Below are 21,701 nucleotides of genomic sequence, written 5' to 3' on the forward strand. Positions count from 1 at the left end.
TATCGTCCACGTTCGAAGGATTCAAAGAAATCGAGATCCTAGCTGGGAGTGCTGTTTGTGGGCTGGGTTCACTGTTGCCGTACAGGTCGCGATCAACAGGTTGTACTTGATGTGTGTTGAATGAATGTGATTGGCTGAGTCGAGATCGAAGAGTCGGTGTTGGGTAGAGAGTTGGAATTGAAGAGAGAGCGGAACAAGTTGAGCTGGATATCGTTAGCGACATCCTACCTAGTCGGTTGAGAGAGAGAGAGGATCGAGAGGTCGAACGTTGGGCTTCAATCGATGATCGATCAAAACAATGGAGGACTGTGCGCATCGGAGCGCCGGGAACAGAGAGTAGGTCCCTGCTCAATCAGCGACGATAAGTATTGAGACTCCACTCGGAGCCGATACGTCGGTTGTGATAGTAGTAACGATGCAATGCAATGCAATGTGCGAGAAAGTACACAGAATGGGAGGAGAAACGAGATACTCGCCAAAATCAATTTTGTGTCCTAATCCCCTTTCCCTTTTGTCGCCGCTTCTGCTGATGAATCCTCCTTGTCCTTCGTTGCCTTTTCGTGTTGTACTGATGCTGCCAACAAACCCTCGACCCTCTTCGACTCGGCCTCCCATAATTCGTTCGCTGTCGTTGGAGGAAGATTCTCCAATATCGGTAATCTGGAAAGAGGCGTTTTGAATCAGCCACGAGACAGCCGACCATATCGCGGTTCGACATAATACATACCTCACGACCAGACCCTCTCGATACAGAGCCCCTCCTCGTACCCACATTCTCCTCTCTCCTCTCTTTCCAGGTTCCTCCTCATCGTCGACCAAAATTCCCTCGGGAGTCTTTACCCTCTTCTTCTTCTTCTTTCCTCTTTCCCCTTCTGCTACTGTATCCGCCATCAATGCCCCGAGTACGACTTGAGATCCTTCGCTCGCAGATTTCGCAAACAACCAGATCAAGGGAAGGACGAGGAGGTAGATCGCTAGACCGATCGGGGAGAAGTGGGGATGCGTTGTCGAGGCTCGAAGGGTTTGTCGGATGTATGAACGAGTCAGTCCTGGACAGACTGAGAGAGCGAGGATCGGGGATGAAGTTGGAAGTGCGTCCGAGGGAAGAGCTGTTGTTGTCGAAGTCGCTGGGTCTTTCTTGTTCGTCGAGCTTGTCGAGGAGGTGAGTTCGAGACGTGATTGAAACTCTCGCCAGAGGAGTACGGACGCGAGAGCGACTTGACCTTCTGCGATCCAAGGAGCTTTCGAAGGGAAAGGGCGGGTGGAAAAGTCGAGGTCGAGGGGTACAAAGGTAGAAGGTACGACTGCCGAGTAGAACGGGGAGACCTGGTTGATGATGCGGATTGGAGAAGTTGCGGTCGAAGCCGAACGAAGGAGAGTCGGGAGGAGTAGTTGAACGAGAGCGTGTCTTCCCGTCAAATGAGTCGCATGTCGCTTCTCGATCGTCTCTTCAGTGCCTACCTGATCCATCTTTTGAGCTCGCACGCCGTATCCACTTCCTTCTTCTCCCGCTCCGTCTCCATCGCAGAAAATAATTCCATCAATCCTCGCTTCCAAATCCTGCACCATTCCACTCTTTGCGTCCCTCTGCCACTTCTGAATGAAGCATTTGATGCTATCGATTGAAGAGAGGTCGCATTGTTCGACGTAGATCCGTTCGTTCGAGGAAGTTGAGCGAAGGAGCATGAGGAGTTGAACGACTGAAGCCGACGTCGGATCCGGATGAAGGGCGATCACTTGAGATCTTTGTGCTGCCAGGAACTGGAGTACTTCCAATCCTACTCCCGAGAAGCCTCCCTGAATCGAGAAGAGGTGCGTTAATTCGCCGAGTCCGTCTCCTACAAACGCTACATAGAGTGGCAGGGAGCTTAAAGAGAGCTTACTGATAGCATATAGGTCTTCCCCGCCAGTTCTTTCTCCTCACAACACACGTAACCCTTCGAGTAACTCCTCACCGTCAGCGCGGTCGTGATCGCTCCTCCCCATTTCGTGAGTTGCCATACGAGATCTGAGTAGTTGAGCGCAGCGTGGATAGCTACTGGGAGGGGCATTGCTGAGTGGTCGGGAGGTGAGAGCAGATCTAAGATCTAGAAGACACGTGAAAGATTGGAGTGCTTCAGGTGAGTAGATGCAGGGCCGAACGCTGAGTCGAGTCGAGTGGGTGATACAAGTACCCGGGGCGGCGAGGTATATTCGGGGAAAGGGTTGAATCGGGAGAAAGCAGATTCGAAGTTCGAAACTTGAAGTTTGACATCCTTGGCACGTGCACTGGAAGTTTCGTTTCTCTCCTTTTGATTCTTCGCAATCGTAAAGGTATTGACAACAACAAGATATAGGGACAACAAAGTAGGGTAAATCGTAGCACACACAAGACTCGGGGACAACAACAGAAGGGGAGAAGCTTAGGTGAGACCTGTTCATTTCGAGTAAAGACCGTTCGGTGACGACGTAGAAGCAGTCAGGAAGGGCTTGACGACTCACGTTTGCAGTAATCGTAGTTCATTCCAGGTCCAGGATTCAGAAAGTAATGCGGCATTTGAATCGCTTTACCTGCAGCTCTGAACAAGATGAAGGCGCCCAAAAACGACATGACTGGATCGCAGAAAGAGAGCACGATCAGCCAGAGAGCTCTTGACTACCGAAACTGAAAAAGGGACACTGACACTGCGTCCCACCGTCGAGACTTGCCGACATCAGGTAGTTATATTTCCTGAACCATGAAGCGCGGTATCGTCGGAGATAGAACTGGGAGAAGATTCCGACGAGCATCGTCGTGAAAATGGAGGAACTGTGTGGGAAGAGACCAGGCTTAGCAGGGTCCACTTGGTAGCTGAAAAATGCCTCGACTCACTTGATTCCAACGGAAAGGTTACCGAGGGTCCAACACGTGACGGGAGAAACGAACTCGTTCAATCCATACTTTGGGAAGAATCGATGAGCGACGTAGAAGGGCAGAGGAACGGCGAGACCAATGACAATCGCGATGGGGATGATGAAATAGGTCGAACCAGGTCCGTACATATGCTTGGCGAGAGCTCCCCAGGCGACTGCTTGCGAATTGAATGACTGAACTTGCTGTCCCGACCAGATATTCGAACCTTGAACGGAGAGGAGGATCTCTCGTTGATTGCTGATGACGGATTTCATGATGATCAATTGAAGGATAGCTCCGACGACGGTACCGATCGTTCGCACTCCGAAGGTCGCACGAGGAGGAAGTTTCGTGTATTGACCGAGTTTGAGATCGCGAGCGAGTCCGAGCGCTTGAGCGCACGAGTTGTATCCGTAAAGAGTGAAATAGAGGTTCGCTTGCGAATTACCGGGAACGAGAGCAGCTCCAAGCATTTGAGCGACTTGTTGAACGTCGGTTTTCTGGAGAGTGGAGACCGAGAGTGAGCGAGAGATTGAGACGGAAAGGGGACAGGTGTGAGACTCACGAATCCGGTTACGGCGTAGATAACGCAAACGAAGGGGAACATGAAGAGCGAGAGGAGTAGAGCGACAATGAGAGCCCACCAAGGAAGTTGAGAGTGACCAGCATCTGGCGAAAAAAACGGGAAGAATCAAGGTTTCGTTCATTGAGCTCAGACGACTAGTGAGACTCACAGCAGGTAGCCATGGCGCAAGCGAAGGACCCGACCATCACAGCACCATAGATCCACATCTGATCGAGAGAGACGTCGATGTAAGCGTATGACGTGACGTCAGAGTTCGAAGGAGAAGAGGAGGAAAAGCTCACGGGAACTTCCTTGTAAGCTCGCATGAGTTGATAGTGGATCAGGTTGAGATCGATCACGGTAAGATTTAAACGCTTGAAGAATCGGACGCCAGTACCTGTAGAGACGCAAGCGTTTAGCGCATGTTGAAACAGAGCAAAGAGAGAGGTGACTCACCAGATTCCGACATGAGTGAGAGTAGCTCCAATCGCCAAGTTGCAACCGAGGTAGTAGATGGCGTTACTCGCAGCGTACCAGGGAATGCCTTGAATCTCGAGAGCGGTTTCGTTGAGCGACCAATCGGGGTTAAGAATCGTCCTTTGATTGTATTGAGATCCGTTCGCGTAGAAGAGATCTTGCGAGAGGAACGGGAATTGAGCAGCGTTCCAGGCGTTCGTCGCGTACATCGCGCAAAAGATGATACAGCAGAGTCCGATCCTGAGGGAAGAATAAGGACGGTGAGCACGAGGAAACGAAGAAGGAGAATAAGAGATCGCGACTCACCCAATGTATTGCGAGACTTGAGTCGTAAAGGGGGTGAATAGAGCACCGAGAGATCCTCCTCCTGACCCAACGTAGGCCCAATCGAGGCAGATTGAGAACATACCGAGTCCTTCGTTTCCGTTTGATCCTCCAAAGATGCGAGTGAACCAAGCCGAATCACGATTCGCGAGACAGAAGATCGAGATACCGGTGAGAGTAGGGGCGACGAATTCGGGGATCCACTCCCAGCAGAAGATGGCGATGAAGACGATCCAGAAGAATCGGAGACGCTTCTTTTGCATTCCTTCGTCCTTGTCTCGGTGGAGAGCGTCGAAGAGGTTGACAGTAGGGACCAAGTTGGGGTAGACGATGTAGGTAGGGAAGACGGTGAATGATCGAGTGAGTCCAGCGAGACCGTATCCGAAGAGTTGGGAGCCGAGCAAAGTGAAAATCGCAACTCCGTAGTTCTGTTTCACCGACATCAGCTCGAATGCAAAGTATAGGATGTTCGGAACAAGAGATGAAAATTACTGGAGTAATGTTGTAGTAGACTACAACGTCGACGTGAAGGATGTCAGTCGATATTATGAGCAAGAGGCAAGAGTGAAGCGAGAAGACTCGCGTTCATTCGCCGCGAAAACGGAAATGGCCTCAGCTGAATGAGCCGAAGTCGACGACATGACGAGTACCGCGACGTGTTCCTTCAGGGTGAAGTCGCCAGGGTTCAGGAACTTCCAGAGTTGACCACGGCGAGGGGCGGGGAGAACGGACGCCCAACCTTTACCGAGGATGAAAGCGATGATTTGGAGGAAAAGCTGCGAGACGTAGAGAGTTTGAGGACGGAAGTAGAAGATCTACACGCCGCAAGAAAGGTCAGAGATGATCACGTACTCGAGAGGGATGCGAGCTCACTTGACCAAGAACAGCGGCGAAGCAAGTCAACCCGATTCCGAGGAAGTACATTCGAAAGGTATGAACGATCATGTCGGGATCATCTTCGAGGGACATGCATCGAGTAGTGATATCTTCGGCAGTCTGTACAGGGAAAGAGTGAGAATCGAGGCCGGAAAGCGAGAATGAAAATTTGACGAAACCGACGGCTCACCTCGATAGGTCGCTCCTTTCCGTTCGCCATGATATCCTTCGCCGCTACGTGAAGGTAATCCGCTCTGTGCGCTCCATCAGCGGCGACCACCTCTCCAGGATCGAGTCCGACGACTGGTTCCTTCTCCTCTTCCCGAGGTTTTTGAGCATCGGCGGCTCCGGAGGAAGGAGGAGGTACATCGGGCTCGATGGGAGAAGTGTCGGTGCCAGCGACCGAATCCTTGCGCTTGAAGACCCTACGAAGATTGATCATTGTCTGCGAGCTTGAGAGGAGAGTTGGAAGGGAGGTGGTGAAAAGATCCGGAGGAGATGAGAAGACACTACTGGGTAATGTTCTAGTCGACAGAGCGAAGTTGACGATGTCGCAGCAGGGTCGAATGAAAGGAACAAGGAGCTTATCGAGAAAGAGGTAGTACGAGGGAAAGGGGAGATCTCGGAAGTCAGCAATGCCGACCTCGAGTCGTGCTACCTTACTTTTCGTGCTCATCACGGCTTTGCCCTCGCATTCGAGTGTCAGGCTCCATCCGAGGTCAGAGCAGAGGAGTCGTTGAACAATTCTTGATCCGGGTAATCTTGCACTCCCTCCTAAGCTCTGGAGCGATAATTCCCATCTACCTTAGCTCAACCAGATCCTTGCGAGCTACAGCTACAGTCTTCCTGAATGCGCCGTCGAAGACAGAATGACGAAGAGAGGTCAAAAGGGAGAATGTCTTTCATCTCTTTCCGACTCCTACTCTTCCATTTCCGCTTGTGCGACCATCAACCACACCTCCAGCCCTTCGGAAACTCTACGCCAAGCTCTCATACGAAGCACAGCCTCTAAGCCAAACTCGAACGATGCCTATCCGACCTCAAACTTTCCCTCCCCGACCTTGGCTCCTTATCCCATCAAGACCCTTCAGTACGACCCAGTCGAAGCCAGCAGTCAATAGAGGAGGTGGGAGTAGGAGTCTACCAGACTTCAATTGGAGGAAACCATACAAGAACTTCCCTCGACCGTCAGTCTCCCTTATCAGCGACGAATCGGCCGCGAACGATTATCTGGCGAGTTTGACATCAAAGTGAGTTACTCTGCATTATAGTCGCGATCGAGGACGAGTGCAGCTGACCAAGCTTGAACGAGGCAGACGACTCACGATTGAAGCGGAAACGGGATACTCTGTACGGCCCGGAGTGAATCTGACGAGGGAGACGAAGCATTCGGAAGGGGTAATGACGCTAGCAGACGCAGAGGGAGTCATCAGTAAGTAGACGAAAGTTACCGAACACCGCTCAAATGCAAACTCATCTTTGGCCCTTCCATGCTTCGCTCGCGCTCCGCAGTCTTGCATCTCGCGCAGATGAAGCGTGAGTGACAACCTCCCCAGCTCGAAAGGTCATGTCAGCTGACGACGAGACGATACTGCAGGTGCTCCCGAGGTCTTGTTATCGATTCTAGCAGATCCGACTGTAGAAAAACAAAATTTCGGCGCAAACTGTCCGTATCTATCTCTGTCTTCTGCACCGATCGGCTGCGCAGACTCACACAAACCGTATCTCTATCCGCGCAGACATACTGAAATGTATCGCCGTCAGAGATCCTGAGTTCTTCTCGAACTGTCAACCGACGAACTTCCTCGACCTTCGACCTCTCGCCGCGAACCTCCATCCTCGACTCGCGAGGCTCGACAATGGCATGGTGCACAAGAACTTCATGATCGAATACGCACGAGATGGTCTGGGAGTCGATTTTCGAAGGGCGACGACGTCGCGGGCAGAGTATTCCGTTCAAAGGATCGCACCCGACGCTATTGACGGTGAGTCTTGAGCTGCACCCTTTCACACTCTCTCTCTTTGCACCACCTACAGGAAATAGGTACTGAATCTGATCGATATCTCGAATCGCGCGAAACAGCGATCGTGAACGAAACTTGGTTGACACACATTGCCGGTCACTACCTTCGATCTCGACTCGAAGTCAAGATCGGACAAGCATTAGAGAAGGATATCCCGAATATCATGAAGCAAAACAGAGGAATGCCTGAACCCGACGATGGCGACAAGAAGATTTTGACGCAAATGCTCGTGACAAAGTCGCTGGATTCGTATAGGTACAATGCGAAGGATGTGGCGGAAGCTCGACAGGCGTGGAGTTCTTCCTGAGTTGCGAAGGGGTGAAATCGAGGATTCGTCCTGTTCTTCGGATTCGGATTTGACGAGCGTTCGCGGGTTTCTTCTTTTCGAGGCGGACCGCTGCGTTCTTCAATAAGGTCGAGATTGAGCTCTGCATCAAAAGAGAAGTCAGCAATGTTGGATGTTGCAGACCGAAATCTAGCTCGAGAGAATGAAACCTACGAAAGAAAGAAGCTTGTCCCTGGTCCTCTGCCTCGCCTGAGGTCTTTTGGCACTCATGCTCCTCGACTTCGACCCTCACACTCATTACTTGAACGCCATCGCCAGTTCATCCATCGCTTCCGCCAACTCTGATCCTCGCTGTGCCAATTCTTTCGGTGCTTCTTTCCTCTCAATAATCGGCCCTTTCGGCTGCACGGAGACGGCTACATCAGTACGACGGCTTCGAAGGTACTGAAAGAGCCGATGCCCTACTTGGTTGTCCGCTTCGAGAGCTCTTCTCAACGAGATATCCTCTTCATTCAACTGGTCTCGAAGGTCGATGTCTTTCGCCTTGTGCACTTTTTGCTTCTTGTTCTGTTTCGCTGTAGCTAACTTTTTCGTTAACGGTAGGAGAGAACCAGGTGCTTTCAGAGATCGAGCGGAAGTCGACTTGGAAGATTTGGTCTTTGTTGAGGAGCTCTGCACGTCATTTGGCCGTCAGCTCAGCGGTAGGCACTTCTGCAAAAGTGTTTCACTCACCTTTGCGGGCATTCTAGGTCGGTGAAAGTGTTGAGGGAGAGAAGAAAATGACGGAGCTTCTTCGTTTCTCTCACTCCAATTATCCGAATGTCGGCGATTATACCCCCAAAGCGACCGCCTAGATCTCCCCTGAAACTGCAACTACCGGGTTCCAGCCCCGCACCATCAAATCTCTCGACTCCCTCGGCAGATCTTTCCATCGCTCCCACCTCCTCTCGCGGGCCTTCCTCCTCCTCGAAGCCCTCTCTCAAGCTAGGAGGAGTAACACAGAAGCTCTCAGCCCTTTCCCTGAACGTTCCCTCGCGTTACGCTTCAGCTCTCAACGGACCTTCAGAATCAGACTCAGAGTTGGATGACGAGCAAGACGGCTCGAACCGACCTTGGGCAGTGGGAGAACAGGAGAGGATGGCAGGAGAATTGTTGGATGTCATTAATGGACCGAGTGCGATCGGGTTGGAAGACGAGTTGAGCGGAAGAACGAGGAGAGCGAGAAGTGCGAGTAGGGTTTCGTCGAGCCGACCATCGAGCAGTCAGGGACTCGGACACGCACAGAGCCGAGAACAGTTCGGAACGACGACGACGACAGGTGGAGGGGCTGTGGGCGGAATGCTGAGTCCGCCATTGCTCAATGTTCCTTCGACAAACTCGATCCCGACAAGTTCTTCTTCGTCGACTCTCTCGCCATACGGAGGAGGAGGAAGTGCGATCCACGACGGTGAGACGGATGACGAAAACGACGATTTCGACATGTCGCCAGGCGCGCTGCAGGATCTCGGCAGGTTGGGAGAAGGAGCGAGTGGAGAAGTGAGAAAAGTTTTGCACAAACCGACGGGTCTCGTCATGGCGAAGAAGGTGAGAACCCCCTTTGTTTCAGAGTCAATTAGACCATTGCTGAAAGTTGGCGATCATCACAGACGATTACAACATCGCCGAATCCGAAACTTCACAAACAACATCTGAGAGAACTGTCGTTCATGCGTGATTGTACGGATCCCCATATCGTTCAGTACTACGGAGCGTTCTTGGAATCAGTGAGTGCTTCTACAGCAAGCTCGTCGCTTTGTCCGATGGAACTGACTCTGCTCCTTGTTGACTCTCAGAACAACACGCAAATCGGTATCTGTATGGAATTCTGCGAAGCTGGGAGTTTGGACTCATTATACAAGAAGGTCAAGAGTAAAGGATGGAGGACTGGAGAGAAAGTGTTGGGCAAAATCGCAGATTCCGTAAGTCATCCTTCGCCGACTTCAAACTCTCCTCGACCGTTCCGAAGCTCATTCTGGATTCGCGAGCAGATTCTTTCCGGACTCGTCTACCTACACGATCACAAGATCATTCATCGAGGTGTGTCGGCGCTCGCTGTTTTCTTCGTCGCTTGTTCCGACTGACTCAAAGATCTCGTCTTCACGACAAAACAGACATCAAACCTTCGAACGTCCTCGTCACTCGAGATGGTCAGATCAAGCTCTGCGACTTCGGTGTCTCTGGAGAGCTCGTCAACAGTCTAGCAGGAACTTTTGTCGGAACGACATTTTACCTTTCACCCGAACGAATTCGAGGCGGTCAATACTCGTGCGTTTAATACCCGTTCCCGTTCGACCTCTGTGCACATTCTTCTGACACTGTCTCTCATCCCCTTCCTCACAGAATCAACTCGGATGTCTGGTCAACTGCTCTTACAGTCCTCGAAGTCGCTCTCAATCGATTCCCGTTTCCAGCGCCTCACGAAGCTCCCCTTAGCGGGCCTATCGAGCTCCTCACCTACCTCGTACGAATGGAGACGGTCGTCATTCCGGATGAGCCGGAAGTAGGTATCAAATACACGAACGCGTTCAGAAACTTTATTCAAATCTGGTCAGTCCCTGCTCACCTTTCGTTCCCTTGTTGCAATTCGGGATTCTGATACTAATACTGTCACGATGTATAGCTTGGACAAGAATCCGGCAACGCGACCTGCTCCGCACACTCTGCTTTCGCACGGATGGATCAGGAGAAGTAGGGAACGACAACCGCCAGCCGATCTCGGAAGCTGGGTTCGAGGACTCGAGAACTAGTCAGAGACGCTCTCGATGGCTTCCGCTCCCTCAGTAGACCCTACTGCTACCGACGTTCTTGCCCGTCCCACTCACTTCTCCCGTTTCTCCAAAATTGTAAACTTCGCGAGCATCTTCTTTTTTGTTGTTTCTACTTTTCCCCTGCAGAACAAGTTTATCTCTACATAGTCTTCTCCAGGCCTCGTGTATTGTGCCGTGAGAAGAAGACTTCTGTCTCACTCATTGTTTTTCGAGCTCCTTCTTCTCCCATTTCGCCTATTCCCTTCAGCGGCTACTTGAACGACGCGACTCCCAGCGACCTACCTGCACAGAAGCTCGTACGACTGGGACCAGATCTCAGAGCGGGAACCGGCATATACTCGATCGTGTGAGTAATTCAATTCCGAACTTCTCGATCGCATTCAACTCGTGTAGTGCTGAGTCGTATTCACTCGCATGGTCCTCTAGATAGATAGCAACACGCAAGATTCCTTCGATCAAGCTTCCAGCTAGTCTAGGTGAGTTTGATCAAAAGAAAGGGGAGGGTATCTCTCCTTCCTCTCCGAACTCGACCCGCTTGAAGAGATGGAGATGGAGCTGACTAATCAATGCTTGTACAGTCTTGAACCCTCGACCCGACCCCTCTTTCCCTTCCTCTTCTTCTTCCCGTTCTCTCTCCTCCCCTTCTTCTCTCCCAAATCCGAACTTCGCCATGAAAGGCATCCGGCGGTCCCTCAACAAGGACCGAATCGGTGCACCTTCGAACTTCGTATCGTCCTCATCCAACTCTGCCGGCGCGAAAGCGATGAATGGAGCCGGTTTCGTTTCACCTATCGCTTCTTCTGCTCGACCTCTCGCTGCTCCCGCCCCTCCGAAACGAGTGATTCGAGCCACAGCATCCTACAAAGCAACGACACCTCAAGAACTCACGTTCGAAGAGGGAGACTTCTTTCACGTTGTCAGCGACGAAGGAGGAGAAGATTGGTTCGACGCTGCAAATCCGATGACTGGAGCGAGAGGACTCGTACCGGCAGATCGATTCCAAGTGCTGGGTAGGAACGTGAGGGAGAATCCGATACAAGGGCAAGCGGTCAAGAAGTCATCGACGGGAGCTAGCAGTTCGGGGTCAGGGTCTGGAAGCGGCGCTCATTCGAGTTGGAAATCAGGAGGAGGCGGAGGAGGAGGAGGCTCGTCGCAATCTCAGCACAATCCTTACGGAAACGGAGCATCATCATCGTCTGCACCCGCTCCTTCACCGGCAGTCGTAGGAGGTCGACCCGTTTCGAGTTCTTCACCTCGACATCAACCCTTGTACGGAGTCGTTCAATACGATTTCGTCGCAGAACGAGCAGACGAATTAGACGCGAAACGAGGAGAACCCATCATCGTCATCGCTCAATCGAATCACGAGTGGTTCGTCGCGAAACCGATTGGAAGATTAGGAGGTCCCGGTTTGATTCCGGTCGCGTTCGTCGAGATTCAGGACATGTCGACGGGGAAACCGGTCGAGAATGTAGCAGAGTTGATCAAGAGTGCGGTCGTACCGAAGGTGGAAGAATGGAAAAAGATGACGGCGGATTACAAGAGCGCTTCAATCCCTCTAGGAAGATTCGATTTCGCCTCGCAATCAAATCCTCCTCCTCAGCAACAACAACAACCTTCCTCCTCTTCTCAGTTCGACCCGAATACTCATCCTTCTCAGCATTCACCGACCTACGATCCTTCGAATCAGAATTATCAGCCTCAGCAAGGAGGAGAGGAAGAAGAAAGTACAGGTTACGTCGATCATCGATATTCGTACTCTCGAGAACGACACCAATACGGTCTCGTCACTTCGGCATCCGTCGAATCGTTCCATCAAGAAGAAGGGTCGTTCTGGTTCCATCTTCGAGCGTTCTTCTCGACCGGAGCTTCACTCGTCCTCTATCGACTCTACCAAGATTTCTACGAATTCCAAATCGCCCTCATGGACGAATTCCCCGTCGAAGCAGGTCGAGTTCCCGGGGAAGATGGAAGACTCGTCGATCGCATTTTGCCGATGATGCCAGGACCGACTGAATACGAAGATGAAGTCGTTTGCGCTCAACGAGTACACGATCTATCGATTTACCTCGCCGACCTTTGCGCTCTCCCTCAACATATTCGAGGGTCGGGATTGTTCTACGAATTCCTAGTTCCGAGGGCGGGAGATGTCGAAGTTTCGGTCGGTCAACCGGGAAGCGGAGGAGACGACGAACAACCGAGTCCTATGCCGGGTAGTCATGCAGGGTTGGAGAATCAGTATGGAGATTTGGTCGATTACCTCGATCAAATGGATCCTCGATCGAGTTCGGCTCAGGGGCAAGTGAGGAGGTCGGGGGATGTCGCAGATCAGCTACAGGGGATGAGTTTAAATGGATCGCAACAGGGTGAGTATTCCTCTCGCTCAGACTAGGATTTACGGAACTGAGTCATTATCGAAACAGATTCTCGATCTTATCAAGAAACCTACTATCCCGAATCGAATCACAATCGAGCTCCTTCGCGGGATCAACAACAGTATCAACAGCAACCTCCCCCTCTCGGAACAGCAAACCAGAACGTCCCGTTCATAAAGATCAAGATTTTCCACCGCAACACGGACGACCTCATCGCAATTCGAGTTCCTCCGACAGTATCTCACCGAGCTCTCCTCGACAAGGTGAGGGAACGATTAGGGAGTGACGTTGCGAACTTGCGGTATCGAGAAGAAGGAGGAGATTTAGGACTTCGACCGAATTCGAATTCTCAAATCATTATTCAAGGAGGAGCGCGGCTGATAGGATTGGAAAACGATCAAGAGTTGGAACGTTGGGTGAGAAGTGGTGCAAGACTTGTACTCGTGAGTTATCGCCTTTTCTCCCTTCGAGCTGGTCGAGAACGAGTTTGAAAATCGAGAGGAAAACTGACTTGATTTTCGGTTCCGTTCTCGCAGTACGCCGACTAAATTAATTCTTTACTACCTACCTACAACTAATATCTCTATCTGTCTGTCTGGGTTCCATCTGTTCGTCTTTGTCTTGTCTGCTGTCCTCCCACCTGGTCTCGCTTCAGTCGTCGCACCCTTGTTGTGAAAAAGAGTTTTCGTTTTCTTTTCAATCCTTTTCGGTGTTGACTCTGGCACAGTACCCTGAACCTCGCGATCCTCTGCCTGCCCCGTGCCGAAGGACCCCTCGCGCGCGATCGATGTCTCAGGGAACTCCGAAATTGCGACGAGGCAGCCAAAGTTCAAAGCTCTTCTTTCTCCTCACTCACCTTCGACCTTCCTCTCGTTACGGCCAGCATACAACCAGCACACCACCTGGTTCGAACACGAGGAAGGTCGCAACAGCTCGAAGCTCTCCGTCATCGATTCCAGAAAACTAGATCTCATTTAACATCTCTTAGCCGCGCATACGATTATCGAAGCTTCGAACGACCAGGAGGGGCGCTTAGATAGCAGGATGAGGAGGAACCAGACTGCGTTGGAGCAGATCAACGAGGAGAGGAAGAGAGAAGGCTGGTGGTGGAACGATCGCGGTGAGTGAACATAAAACTCCTCTTCCAGGCTCTCTGGCATGGTCACCAAGGGCGCAGGAGCTGGCTCGAAGCGATACTGTTGTGTTGCGAGCGTTCGAGCTGACACATCTCGCTTCGTTTCTCGCTCTGTTGCAGGTCTTCTTTCGCTCAACCTTGCGATTGCGACAGTTTTCATCACGCAACTAAACAATGGGTAAGCTCCTCTGCTCGAATCCAGATCTCATTTATCGTTCAGGCAGGGTCCGTGTCGAAGGAGTTGCAGCTTGAAAGAGTTTCAGAAAAGATTGAGCCTTTCGGAACACTGAAAGAAGATTATGCCGCTGACCGGATTCGCTCCGGTTGTCGTTCAAACAGCTACGATTCAGCGCTACTATCTTCGTTTCAGGTGAGTGCTTCGGTAGCGAAACCTACAAGTTGGTCCTCCGGTCGCTCACCATTCGTTTCGTGCAGGCGTTGAGTCCGTGGCAGTCCGATTTAGGTCACCCTTCCCCATCCAAGATTGGACTCCTCAACCTCGCAGCCTACCTCGCTGGGTTCTGTACCGCTCCACTCGCGGCGTGGTCTTCGGATCGCTACGGTCGTCGATTGTGCATTCGCTACGCCGCGACGACAATGGTGATCGGGTCGATCATGGGTAGCTGTGCGGGTCAGGGTGATGGTTCGGGTCAGTCTGCGTCTGGTGCTGGTCTAGCTCACGAGAAAGTCGCTGAATCTGATTCTCCTCTCAACCAGCTTACGGGCTCTTTATCGCTTCTCGCATCGTTATCGGTTCGGGTCTCGCATTCGGCGTGAGTCTCCATTGACTTCGTGCTAGGAGTTTCTGCGACGAACTCTGATCGTCGCTTCGTCTGCTCTCAGGTCATGGTTTCTCCGATCCTCCTACAGGAACTCCCTCATCCCGCTCAACGTCAAACACTAGCTGGTCTATTCAACACTTTCTACATCCTAGTACGTTCGACTGTTTTCGCGGTTGACGTCGAATTGACCTGACGTCTTCTCGTCGTCAGGGCTCAATCATTGCAGCTTGGCTACTTTTCGGTACAAGCTTTATCACCGACTCGTGGTCCTGGAGGATCCCTTACATCGTACAGGTGCGTGACTGAGCGCCTTGAAGCTGAGTCGTGAGCCGACTGATCTTCGAGTCTCGTACCGTCCGACAGACTGCACCGGCCTTGTTCGCGCTCGTCGCCATCCTATTCGTGCCAGAGTCTCCACGGTATCACCTCAACAGAGGGGACGAAAGAGCGTGCTTGGACTTCCTGATCAAGTATCACGGGAACGGGAAAGAAACTGAGCTCGTTCGGTGAATTACTGTCTTTTTCGCCCGAAATCCCTCTTCGAACGCTAACCTATTCTGGGTTCGACGTTGATCAGGTTCGAGTTCGAAGAAATGAAAGAAACGCTCACGAAAGAGAAAGAGATGAAACAATACGGCTGGTCGATCTTATGGGCAACGAGACCCAATCGACATCGAACAGCTCTTGTGCTCTGGATCGGGTTCTGTCAAGCGCTCTCTGGTCAAGCTATCATCACTTTGTGAGGTCTCTTCTCTCGCCTTTCTCGCGTGAGGGACAGTTCTGATTTTCAATCGTTCCGTTCAGCTATTACACCTCGATCCTCAAGGTGAGTAGAAACACCTGAATCCATCATCTTATCGGGGCGACTAATTCGTTATGTTCTTCGACTCACAGCTCGTCGGTATCACGCAAACTCAGCAAGTCGTCGGGATCAACGGAGGGTTGCAAATCTTCAACTGGCTCTGTTCGCTATACGGGACTTACCTCGTACCGAGGGTACCGAGACGCAAGCTATTGATGTGGGCATGGGTTGGGGTCCTGTTCTCGAATGGTGCATCTCTTGTTCCTCTTTACGCTGGCTTTTGAGCGCGAACTGATCATTCTCTCTCTTGCCAGTTTGGGTTGTCGTTTCGTCGGCTCGGTATGCTCAGAACCATACGAAAGCGGCTGGAATCGCTACAGTAGTCGGAATCTGGCTTTACGACGGCTTGTGAGTTGAACTTTTACTTCAGTCTCTCGAGTGAGTGCGAAAGCCTAAGTTTATGTTTTCTCTCGCAGCTTTAATCTTGTGTGCGGTCCTCTTTTCTTCAGTATGACAGCCGAAGTCCTCTCCTTCAACATCCGTGCGAAAGGGTGAGTCGTGGCGTGATCCTCTCCATCATTTGTTCGACGAGAACTGACCGAGGTCTCCCTTTGTAGGATGATGGCGAACGCTCTCCTCGTTAAAGCACTTAGCATCGCAAACTCTTACATGAATCCAGTCGCTCTTTCTGCGATCGGATGGGTGAGTCTTTCTTTCTGGCACAGCTCTTCAATCCGTGCTTCGACTGAATTGCACTCTCTCTCTCTGCCTGTAGCGATACTATCTCGTCTATACCGGCTTGCTTGTCATCCAGCTGATAGGCTGGTACGTTCTCGCAGTCGATACGAATAACTTGACTCTTGAAGGTTCGTCTCGCGTCTTTCCCTTTCACCAGATTCACACAGCTTACCGAGGCATTCGTTCCACAGAGATCGCTGTGTTATTCGAAGGCAAGAATGGTGCCGTCCCCGATCCAGAGCGAGCTGCCGCAATCGCAGCTTGCAGAGGAAAACGTCGACCTTTCGTCTCTTCGGGACTGTCCTTCTCCTCGACCGTCAAGACCAATTCTCCAGATTCTTCAGAAACGGAAGAGTCGACCCGACTCTAGTGAACCCGCCTGCGGAATCGGTCTCATACGAAGGTTCGAACGATGAAGGTCGGCGCTCGACTCACGGATCTTTCGAAAACTGTACACTAAGAACTGTCCATATTTGTTGTCTCTCTCTTCGTATATCTTTATATCGCATCATTGCATTCTACTCTATGTATCCTTGTTGACACGCTCTGCTTCATTGAGGTTTGACGCCGACAAAGGATTGCGAACTTGGCTTTCGCGTTGGGGAAGCCGAACGCTACCTGGTCGCTACAGGGATACATCGAGCGGCGTCTCTCCCGAAGTCCTCGAGAGTCAACAGATAGCTGCAGAAGAGGGCGACTTGAAGGGGTCATGGCTCTTTCGAGTTTGCGAACTCCCCGCAAAGATTTCCAAAGTTACCTCATCGCCCTTATCTTCCATCTTCTCCCATCTCGAACGCCAGCAGACCGTTCGTGGAAGTACTTTATGGGTCTCAGTAACCCCTTCGCTCATCAACCAGGTTCGTCCAACGCCCTCAACCGCTTCTCCCTTGTGTTTGATCTAGTTGTGGAGCCCTCGACGACGCATCGTCCGTTCGAGCCTCGGATAGTTCGGGAGCTAATCACAGATTGTTGCAACAGAGTCCTATGCGAAGAAGAAGCAGTACAAGTTTGAGGAAGACCTCGTGAGTTCTGGGAGATCTTCTCGCTTTGAACTTCCTCTGTCTCCCCTCGCGGAACGACACGAACTCGAGCTGACCTTTTTGGGCCTTACTGTTGGGTTTGATAGGGAGATGGAGCTTTCAGTACGTGAGTCAAACCCCCTCTTTCTGTCGTCACGAGGTCGTTCGCAACCTGAACCGCTGACACGAACTGCTTTGTGGCCCACAGAGTTCGACAAGCTACGTGGAAACCTCCGAAAGGGTCCCCTCATTTCGAGCGAGCATCGAAAGCGGGAGGTATCGAAGTTGCGGTCAAAGTGATTTCGAAGAAGAAACTTCATGGAGATTTTGCACCTGTGCACGAAGAGATTGAGGTCTTGAAAGGTCTCGATCACCCCAACATGAGTCAGTTCCTGTCCTCCTCGTCATGTCAGGATGATGGAGCACAACGCTGACGAATCTGACGCTCAATTTGCACGAATCCAGTCAAACTGTTGGACTGGTTCGAGAGCAAAGACAAGTACTACCTCGTTTTCGAACTCGCTTCGGGAGGAGACCTCTTCGCGAGGATTTGGTCAGATGGAAAGTTTACAGAGGCCGATGCGGCGAGTATCATTATCGATATTCTCGTAAGTTTCCTCATTTTTTTTTTCGTCGTCTCGTCAGTCCATGCTGATCGTCCCCTCCGACTGGTTTCTCTCTTCGCAGGAGGCAGTCAAGTACCTACACGGTCACAACATCGTTCATCGAGATCTCAAACCCGAGAACTTGCTCTAGTGCGTCGAGACTTCTTCTTCAGCACTCTCAACAGGGACACAGGCTGAGCAAGTCTGGCATCGCACAGTGCACGAGACGGTGCCGATACAGTCATGTTGGCCGATTTCGGGATTGCGAAACGTTTGGCTCCGGGAGAGAAATTGACGGTACCAGCGGGATCTCCAGGCTATGCCGGTTAGTGCAAGTCCTTTCCCCGATTGAGCTCTCGAACTGAGGCCTCTGCACATTTCTTGCAGCCCCGGAGATTCTCTTGCAGAAAGAGCACGATTTGCCGTGCGATATTTGGTCGGTTGGGTGAGTTTTCCTTACTTTTTTCGCTTTTCTCCTTCTTCAGCTGACAGACCATCTCGATCAACAGCATTATCGCTTATCTCTTGCTCTGTGGCTACCTGCCCTTCAAAGCTCAAGAAACGAACGACCTAATCCGGCAGTGCACTCGCGCGGCCGTTCGATTGTGAGTTTTGGGTTTGAACGCTTCTTCCCGTGTTCGGATTTGAGCGCTCACTGCTGTCTTTGACTACAGCGAAACCGAATACTGGGAGAAGATTTCGGACGACGCGAAAGCTTTCTGCATGGCATTGATTCAACCTGATCCTGCGAAACGACCTACGGCCGATCAAGCGCTCAAACATAAATGGCTCGTCGAGGCAGACGCTGAGAAACACAAGCATGATTTGTCGGCGCATCATAAAGGTCGATGGTGAGTCGCACTCCGTTCTCTCGTCGAAACTATTCGAACTCACCAGAAATCTTCGCTCGACAGGCAACGTTCGGTCAACAGCGTTATCGCCGCCTCCCGTTTGACTCAAGGCGGAACTCGACATGCTGCAACTCGAGAATCTTCCCTCGCACCCTCTCCCGAACCTTCCACTTCATCGACTCCAGCTCCTCGCGCATCAACCTCTACCGACGGCGGCGACGAGGAGGAGAGCGGGTTCCACACGGCCGAGGAGGAGGACGCTGAAGACGCCAGACACGCCGCCGTGAGGAAGAACGAACTCGAAACGAAACGACTCGAGCGGGAACGAGGAGAAGGAGAAGGAATGAGGAAATATGTCGATTCGATTGAAATCGACGACGCTTCGAAACGAGTGGAGAAACTCGCGGTCTAATACTTTACTCTTCCCATTCATTTGTACATAGCTCTCTCTCCTTATTCGCTATACTGACTGCATACCTGTACTCGACGATTCTATCCCTCCTCCTGTATTTACTCGCTTTCTCGCAATCCTATCTATACCTTCTTACTTCTCTCTCTCACTCTTTCCGAGTCAAGGAAGCGAGCCGTTCAGATCAAGAATGATTTACAATGAGAGAATGAGTGGGCAGCAAAGCAAATGAAAGTACAAAGAAGATGGAGGATGAGAGAGACTGAAAGGAAAGAGTAGGTGATTCCCAGATGAGGTGGACACGCCCTCACGGAAGAGAGAGAGGGAAGTGTGTGTTTTTTCTATCGACAATATAACTAAAAAAAGAAAAGAGAGTTCTCCTATTCGATCCAACCTCTTCAACGAAGTCTGCGACTAGCTGTCACAAAGTTTTCGTTTCTTCCTCCCCTCGTTCCAATTCGTTTTAAGCAGAGACACCGTTAGCGGTACCGTTGACTCCCTTTTGCTTCTTCTTCGCGGGTTCGTCGTCTCCAGCCTCGGAACCATGTTCAGATCGGTGGGAAGCTAGGAGTTGGTCGAACACTTGGGGTTGACGAAGTTGAAGGTTTCCGGAAGTGATTCCTCGGTGGTCTAATCGCAATCAGCCGACCGAGAATGAGTACAAGTCTTGAAAAGAGACGAGAGAAAGAGAGGAGAAAGGCAAGAACTCACAAACTCGAAGAACGGTATCAACATCATCCATCGACTGTGTCCTGACATCAGCAAGTTCCTTGATCTTGGCCGTAACATCCTTGATTTGGTCATCCGAGAGTTGAAGTTCGAGTTGTTCAACTCGAGACTTGACCTGCGAGCGATCAATTCCGACACTTCTTCAGTTTCCTGTTCGTGCTCGGAGAAAGTGTAATCATCGATTGAACTCACAGCGTTCCATCCAGTTAATCGCGATCCAATATCGATATAACGACTCATTCCGAAATCTTCGGGCTTGAGAATCTCATAAGTCGAAGGGTTCGCGAGGATCGCTTTCGCGTGAATACCGGCCTTGTGAGTGAAGGCGCAGAATCCGGTGATCGGGTTGTTGAAGGGGACGGAAATTTGAACGGCATCGGCGACGAGGTTCTCGACTTCTCGCTAAAGACCACGAAAAATCGAAAGAGGTTAGGTTTCAGCAGACAGGACTCAAGAGAAAGGGAGGGGAACGCACGAGCATGGGGAGGTTGTATTTACTCTTGACGTAGTCGGGGTCGACGACGTACATACGAGCAATCAAACCACCAAGAGTCTAGTGCGTTGGAAAACCCGGAAAGTTAGCGATGATTACGTTGACGACTTTCGAGGTTTCAACTCACTGTAATACCGTTTCGCTCTCCGATACCGAGAACGGAAGTGTCGATGTGGGTGGCACCAGCTTCGAGGGCACAGAAAGCGTTGGCAACAGCTGAGTAGAATCGAAAAAAGAAAATCAGTAATTGACTCTTTTCTACGCGGGAAGAGCGAAATTTACCGCATCCCGAGTCATCGTGGAAGTGGCATTCGATATCGCACGAAACGACGCCACGAAGAGTCCTAACGAGTTCGTAAACTTGACGAGGGTTCGCACAACCAACGGTATCGGCGATACCGACACGGTTAACACCGATCTTGTCTACGGCACGGTAGATCGAGAGGAGGTCGACGAGGTCGGAACGGAACGAATCTTCGGAAGAGAATCGAACTTCGATTCCCTTGGATTTGACGAATTCGATAACTTCGATCGCAGATTTGATGATGTAGGTGATATCCTTTCCGTGAGAGTATTTGCGGAGGAAGGAAGAAGTTCCGATAACGATATCGACACCATCGACACCTAGACGAGTGATCAAGCAGAGTCAGCACAGTGGAGGAGAGAAGTGGAAAATGAAAACTGACCGGTTTCGACAGCGAGTTTAGCATCATCCATATGGCATCGGATATGGGTCAAGATCTTGGACTTGAGTCCCATGTTGCAAATCTTCTTGCAATCGTCGAAAGATTGTTCCGAAGCGGCGGGCGAAGTCAATTCAATGTATTCAACTCCGAAGTCGGAAAGTGCTTGAGCGATCTTCATCTTGGTTTCGGTATCGAAGAAAGCATTCGCGAATTGTTCTCCCTCTATTCATCATCATCAAAACAGAGAGCAGAGCGAGAGGGCAGTTAGTTTAATTTGTCATTCGAAAGTTCGGATGACTCTTTTTTTGAGATCTCCAAGGGGAGAGTAAGTGAGAGGGTGAGCTTACCTCGGAGAGTAGATTCGATAATCTTCCAGTTCGAGGTCTACCATAGCACAAGTATCGAGCGAGAGAGGAGTCAAATTGGTACGTCAGGAATTGGCTCAGAATCAAACAATTTCGAGTGCTGGTTGACTCACGTTCGAGAGGAAATCGGCAGGTCGAACTGCGTAAGGGTTCTTGGCTGCAGGGGCTGCCCCTTCCGAGCCAGCGGCGGGTTGAGCGGGAGGAGGTCGAAGGGCGGGTGCCGAGTGAGATTCGACTGCTTGGAAGTCCGAGGGAACTTCTCCGGTAGTCGTAGGGACAGCGGTGGCGCCTTCAGAGGCAGGGGCGGCAGCAGCGGAGGGACACATAGTTGGGAGAGTAGAGTTGAAGGAGAGGTGAGCAATCAAGCAAGCCGGAATTTTTTCTTCGAAGATTCCAAGTCAAATTCGGACTTTTCGTTCTTCCTCCGTCAGAGTCAGGGGCGCTCAAGTGTACCATTACCAGGACTCGTAGCGCTCTCCAA

The 21,701-nt window shown here is 51.2% G+C and overlaps 10 protein-coding genes across 10 annotated transcripts; 5 read left to right on the forward strand and 5 right to left on the reverse strand.

Annotated features, from left to right (window-relative positions):
• Positions 1-494: 494 nt before the first annotated feature.
• Positions 495-2,051, reverse strand: JCM6883_004656 (uncharacterized protein; the record flags this gene model as incomplete). Its single annotated transcript, XM_076630741.1, has 3 exons — positions 495-660; positions 728-1,797; positions 1,884-2,051. 3 exons carry the CDS (start codon positions 2,049-2,051, stop codon positions 495-497), a joined length of 1,404 nt encoding a protein of 467 aa, XP_076489165.1.
• Positions 2,052-2,402: 351 nt separating this feature from the next.
• Positions 2,403-3,664, reverse strand: JCM6883_004657 (uncharacterized protein; the record flags this gene model as incomplete). Its single annotated transcript, XM_076630742.1, has 6 exons — positions 2,403-2,413; positions 2,482-2,592; positions 2,664-2,788; positions 2,852-3,372; positions 3,438-3,541; positions 3,607-3,664. The coding sequence occupies 6 exons, from the start codon at positions 3,662-3,664 to the stop codon at positions 2,403-2,405; spliced, it is 930 nt and encodes a 309-aa protein (XP_076489166.1).
• A 40-nt stretch (positions 3,665-3,704) lies between these two features.
• JCM6883_004658 (OPT family oligopeptide transporter) lies at positions 3,705-5,556 on the reverse strand (the record flags this gene model as incomplete). Its single annotated transcript, XM_076630743.1, has 7 exons — positions 3,705-3,834; positions 3,894-4,154; positions 4,221-4,666; positions 4,731-4,750; positions 4,822-5,053; positions 5,112-5,234; positions 5,305-5,556. 7 exons carry the CDS (start codon positions 5,554-5,556, stop codon positions 3,705-3,707), a joined length of 1,464 nt encoding a protein of 487 aa, XP_076489167.1.
• A 584-nt stretch (positions 5,557-6,140) lies between these two features.
• JCM6883_004659 (uncharacterized protein) lies at positions 6,141-7,445 on the forward strand (the record flags this gene model as incomplete). The annotated part of the gene is made up of 6 exons (XM_076630744.1): positions 6,141-6,364; positions 6,431-6,546; positions 6,627-6,650; positions 6,712-6,780; positions 6,854-7,099; positions 7,198-7,445. 6 exons carry the CDS (start codon positions 6,141-6,143, stop codon positions 7,443-7,445), a joined length of 927 nt encoding a protein of 308 aa, XP_076489168.1.
• A 276-nt stretch (positions 7,446-7,721) lies between these two features.
• On the reverse strand, positions 7,722-8,168 carry JCM6883_004660 (uncharacterized protein; the record flags this gene model as incomplete). Its single annotated transcript, XM_076630745.1, has 3 exons — positions 7,722-7,826; positions 7,890-8,096; positions 8,157-8,168. The coding sequence occupies 3 exons, from the start codon at positions 8,166-8,168 to the stop codon at positions 7,722-7,724; spliced, it is 324 nt and encodes a 107-aa protein (XP_076489169.1).
• A 75-nt stretch (positions 8,169-8,243) lies between these two features.
• JCM6883_004661 (uncharacterized protein) lies at positions 8,244-10,210 on the forward strand (the record flags this gene model as incomplete). Its single annotated transcript, XM_076630746.1, has 7 exons — positions 8,244-9,008; positions 9,071-9,187; positions 9,257-9,382; positions 9,452-9,500; positions 9,575-9,728; positions 9,804-10,010; positions 10,084-10,210. 7 exons carry the CDS (start codon positions 8,244-8,246, stop codon positions 10,208-10,210), a joined length of 1,545 nt encoding a protein of 514 aa, XP_076489170.1.
• Positions 10,211-10,901: 691 nt separating this feature from the next.
• Positions 10,902-13,154, forward strand: BEM1 (phosphatidylinositol-3-phosphate-binding protein BEM1; the record flags this gene model as incomplete). Its single annotated transcript, XM_076630747.1, has 3 exons — positions 10,902-12,597; positions 12,655-13,049; positions 13,143-13,154. 3 exons carry the CDS (start codon positions 10,902-10,904, stop codon positions 13,152-13,154), a joined length of 2,103 nt encoding a protein of 700 aa, XP_076489171.1.
• Positions 13,155-13,650: 496 nt separating this feature from the next.
• JCM6883_004663 (uncharacterized protein) lies at positions 13,651-16,433 on the forward strand (the record flags this gene model as incomplete). Its single annotated transcript, XM_076630748.1, has 16 exons — positions 13,651-13,726; positions 13,862-13,919; positions 14,081-14,111; positions 14,177-14,390; positions 14,459-14,514; positions 14,585-14,674; positions 14,734-14,817; positions 14,887-15,029; positions 15,101-15,262; positions 15,328-15,349; positions 15,418-15,574; positions 15,640-15,733; positions 15,802-15,876; positions 15,943-16,027; positions 16,101-16,191; positions 16,255-16,433. 16 exons carry the CDS (start codon positions 13,651-13,653, stop codon positions 16,431-16,433), a joined length of 1,617 nt encoding a protein of 538 aa, XP_076489172.1.
• Positions 16,434-16,772: 339 nt separating this feature from the next.
• JCM6883_004664 (serine/threonine-protein kinase) lies at positions 16,773-18,950 on the forward strand (the record flags this gene model as incomplete). Its single annotated transcript, XM_076630749.1, has 11 exons — positions 16,773-16,920; positions 17,042-17,085; positions 17,190-17,209; positions 17,291-17,466; positions 17,548-17,690; positions 17,770-17,837; positions 17,906-18,012; positions 18,075-18,132; positions 18,197-18,292; positions 18,362-18,538; positions 18,602-18,950. The coding sequence occupies 11 exons, from the start codon at positions 16,773-16,775 to the stop codon at positions 18,948-18,950; spliced, it is 1,386 nt and encodes a 461-aa protein (XP_076489173.1).
• Positions 18,951-19,410: 460 nt separating this feature from the next.
• On the reverse strand, positions 19,411-21,546 carry JCM6883_004665 (homocitrate synthase; the record flags this gene model as incomplete). Its single annotated transcript, XM_076630750.1, has 9 exons — positions 19,411-19,577; positions 19,659-19,791; positions 19,869-20,078; positions 20,152-20,229; positions 20,297-20,385; positions 20,452-20,793; positions 20,856-21,077; positions 21,203-21,239; positions 21,334-21,546. 9 exons carry the CDS (start codon positions 21,544-21,546, stop codon positions 19,411-19,413), a joined length of 1,491 nt encoding a protein of 496 aa, XP_076489174.1.
• Positions 21,547-21,701: the final 155 nt, after the last annotated feature.

The sequence above is a fragment of the Sporobolomyces salmoneus genome (assembly GCF_050403485.1).
Source record: "Sporobolomyces salmoneus JCM6883 DNA, S_salmoneus_JCM6883_v1_ctg12, whole genome shotgun sequence".
Lineage (NCBI taxonomy): Eukaryota > Fungi > Basidiomycota > Microbotryomycetes > Sporidiobolales > Sporidiobolaceae > Sporobolomyces > Sporobolomyces salmoneus.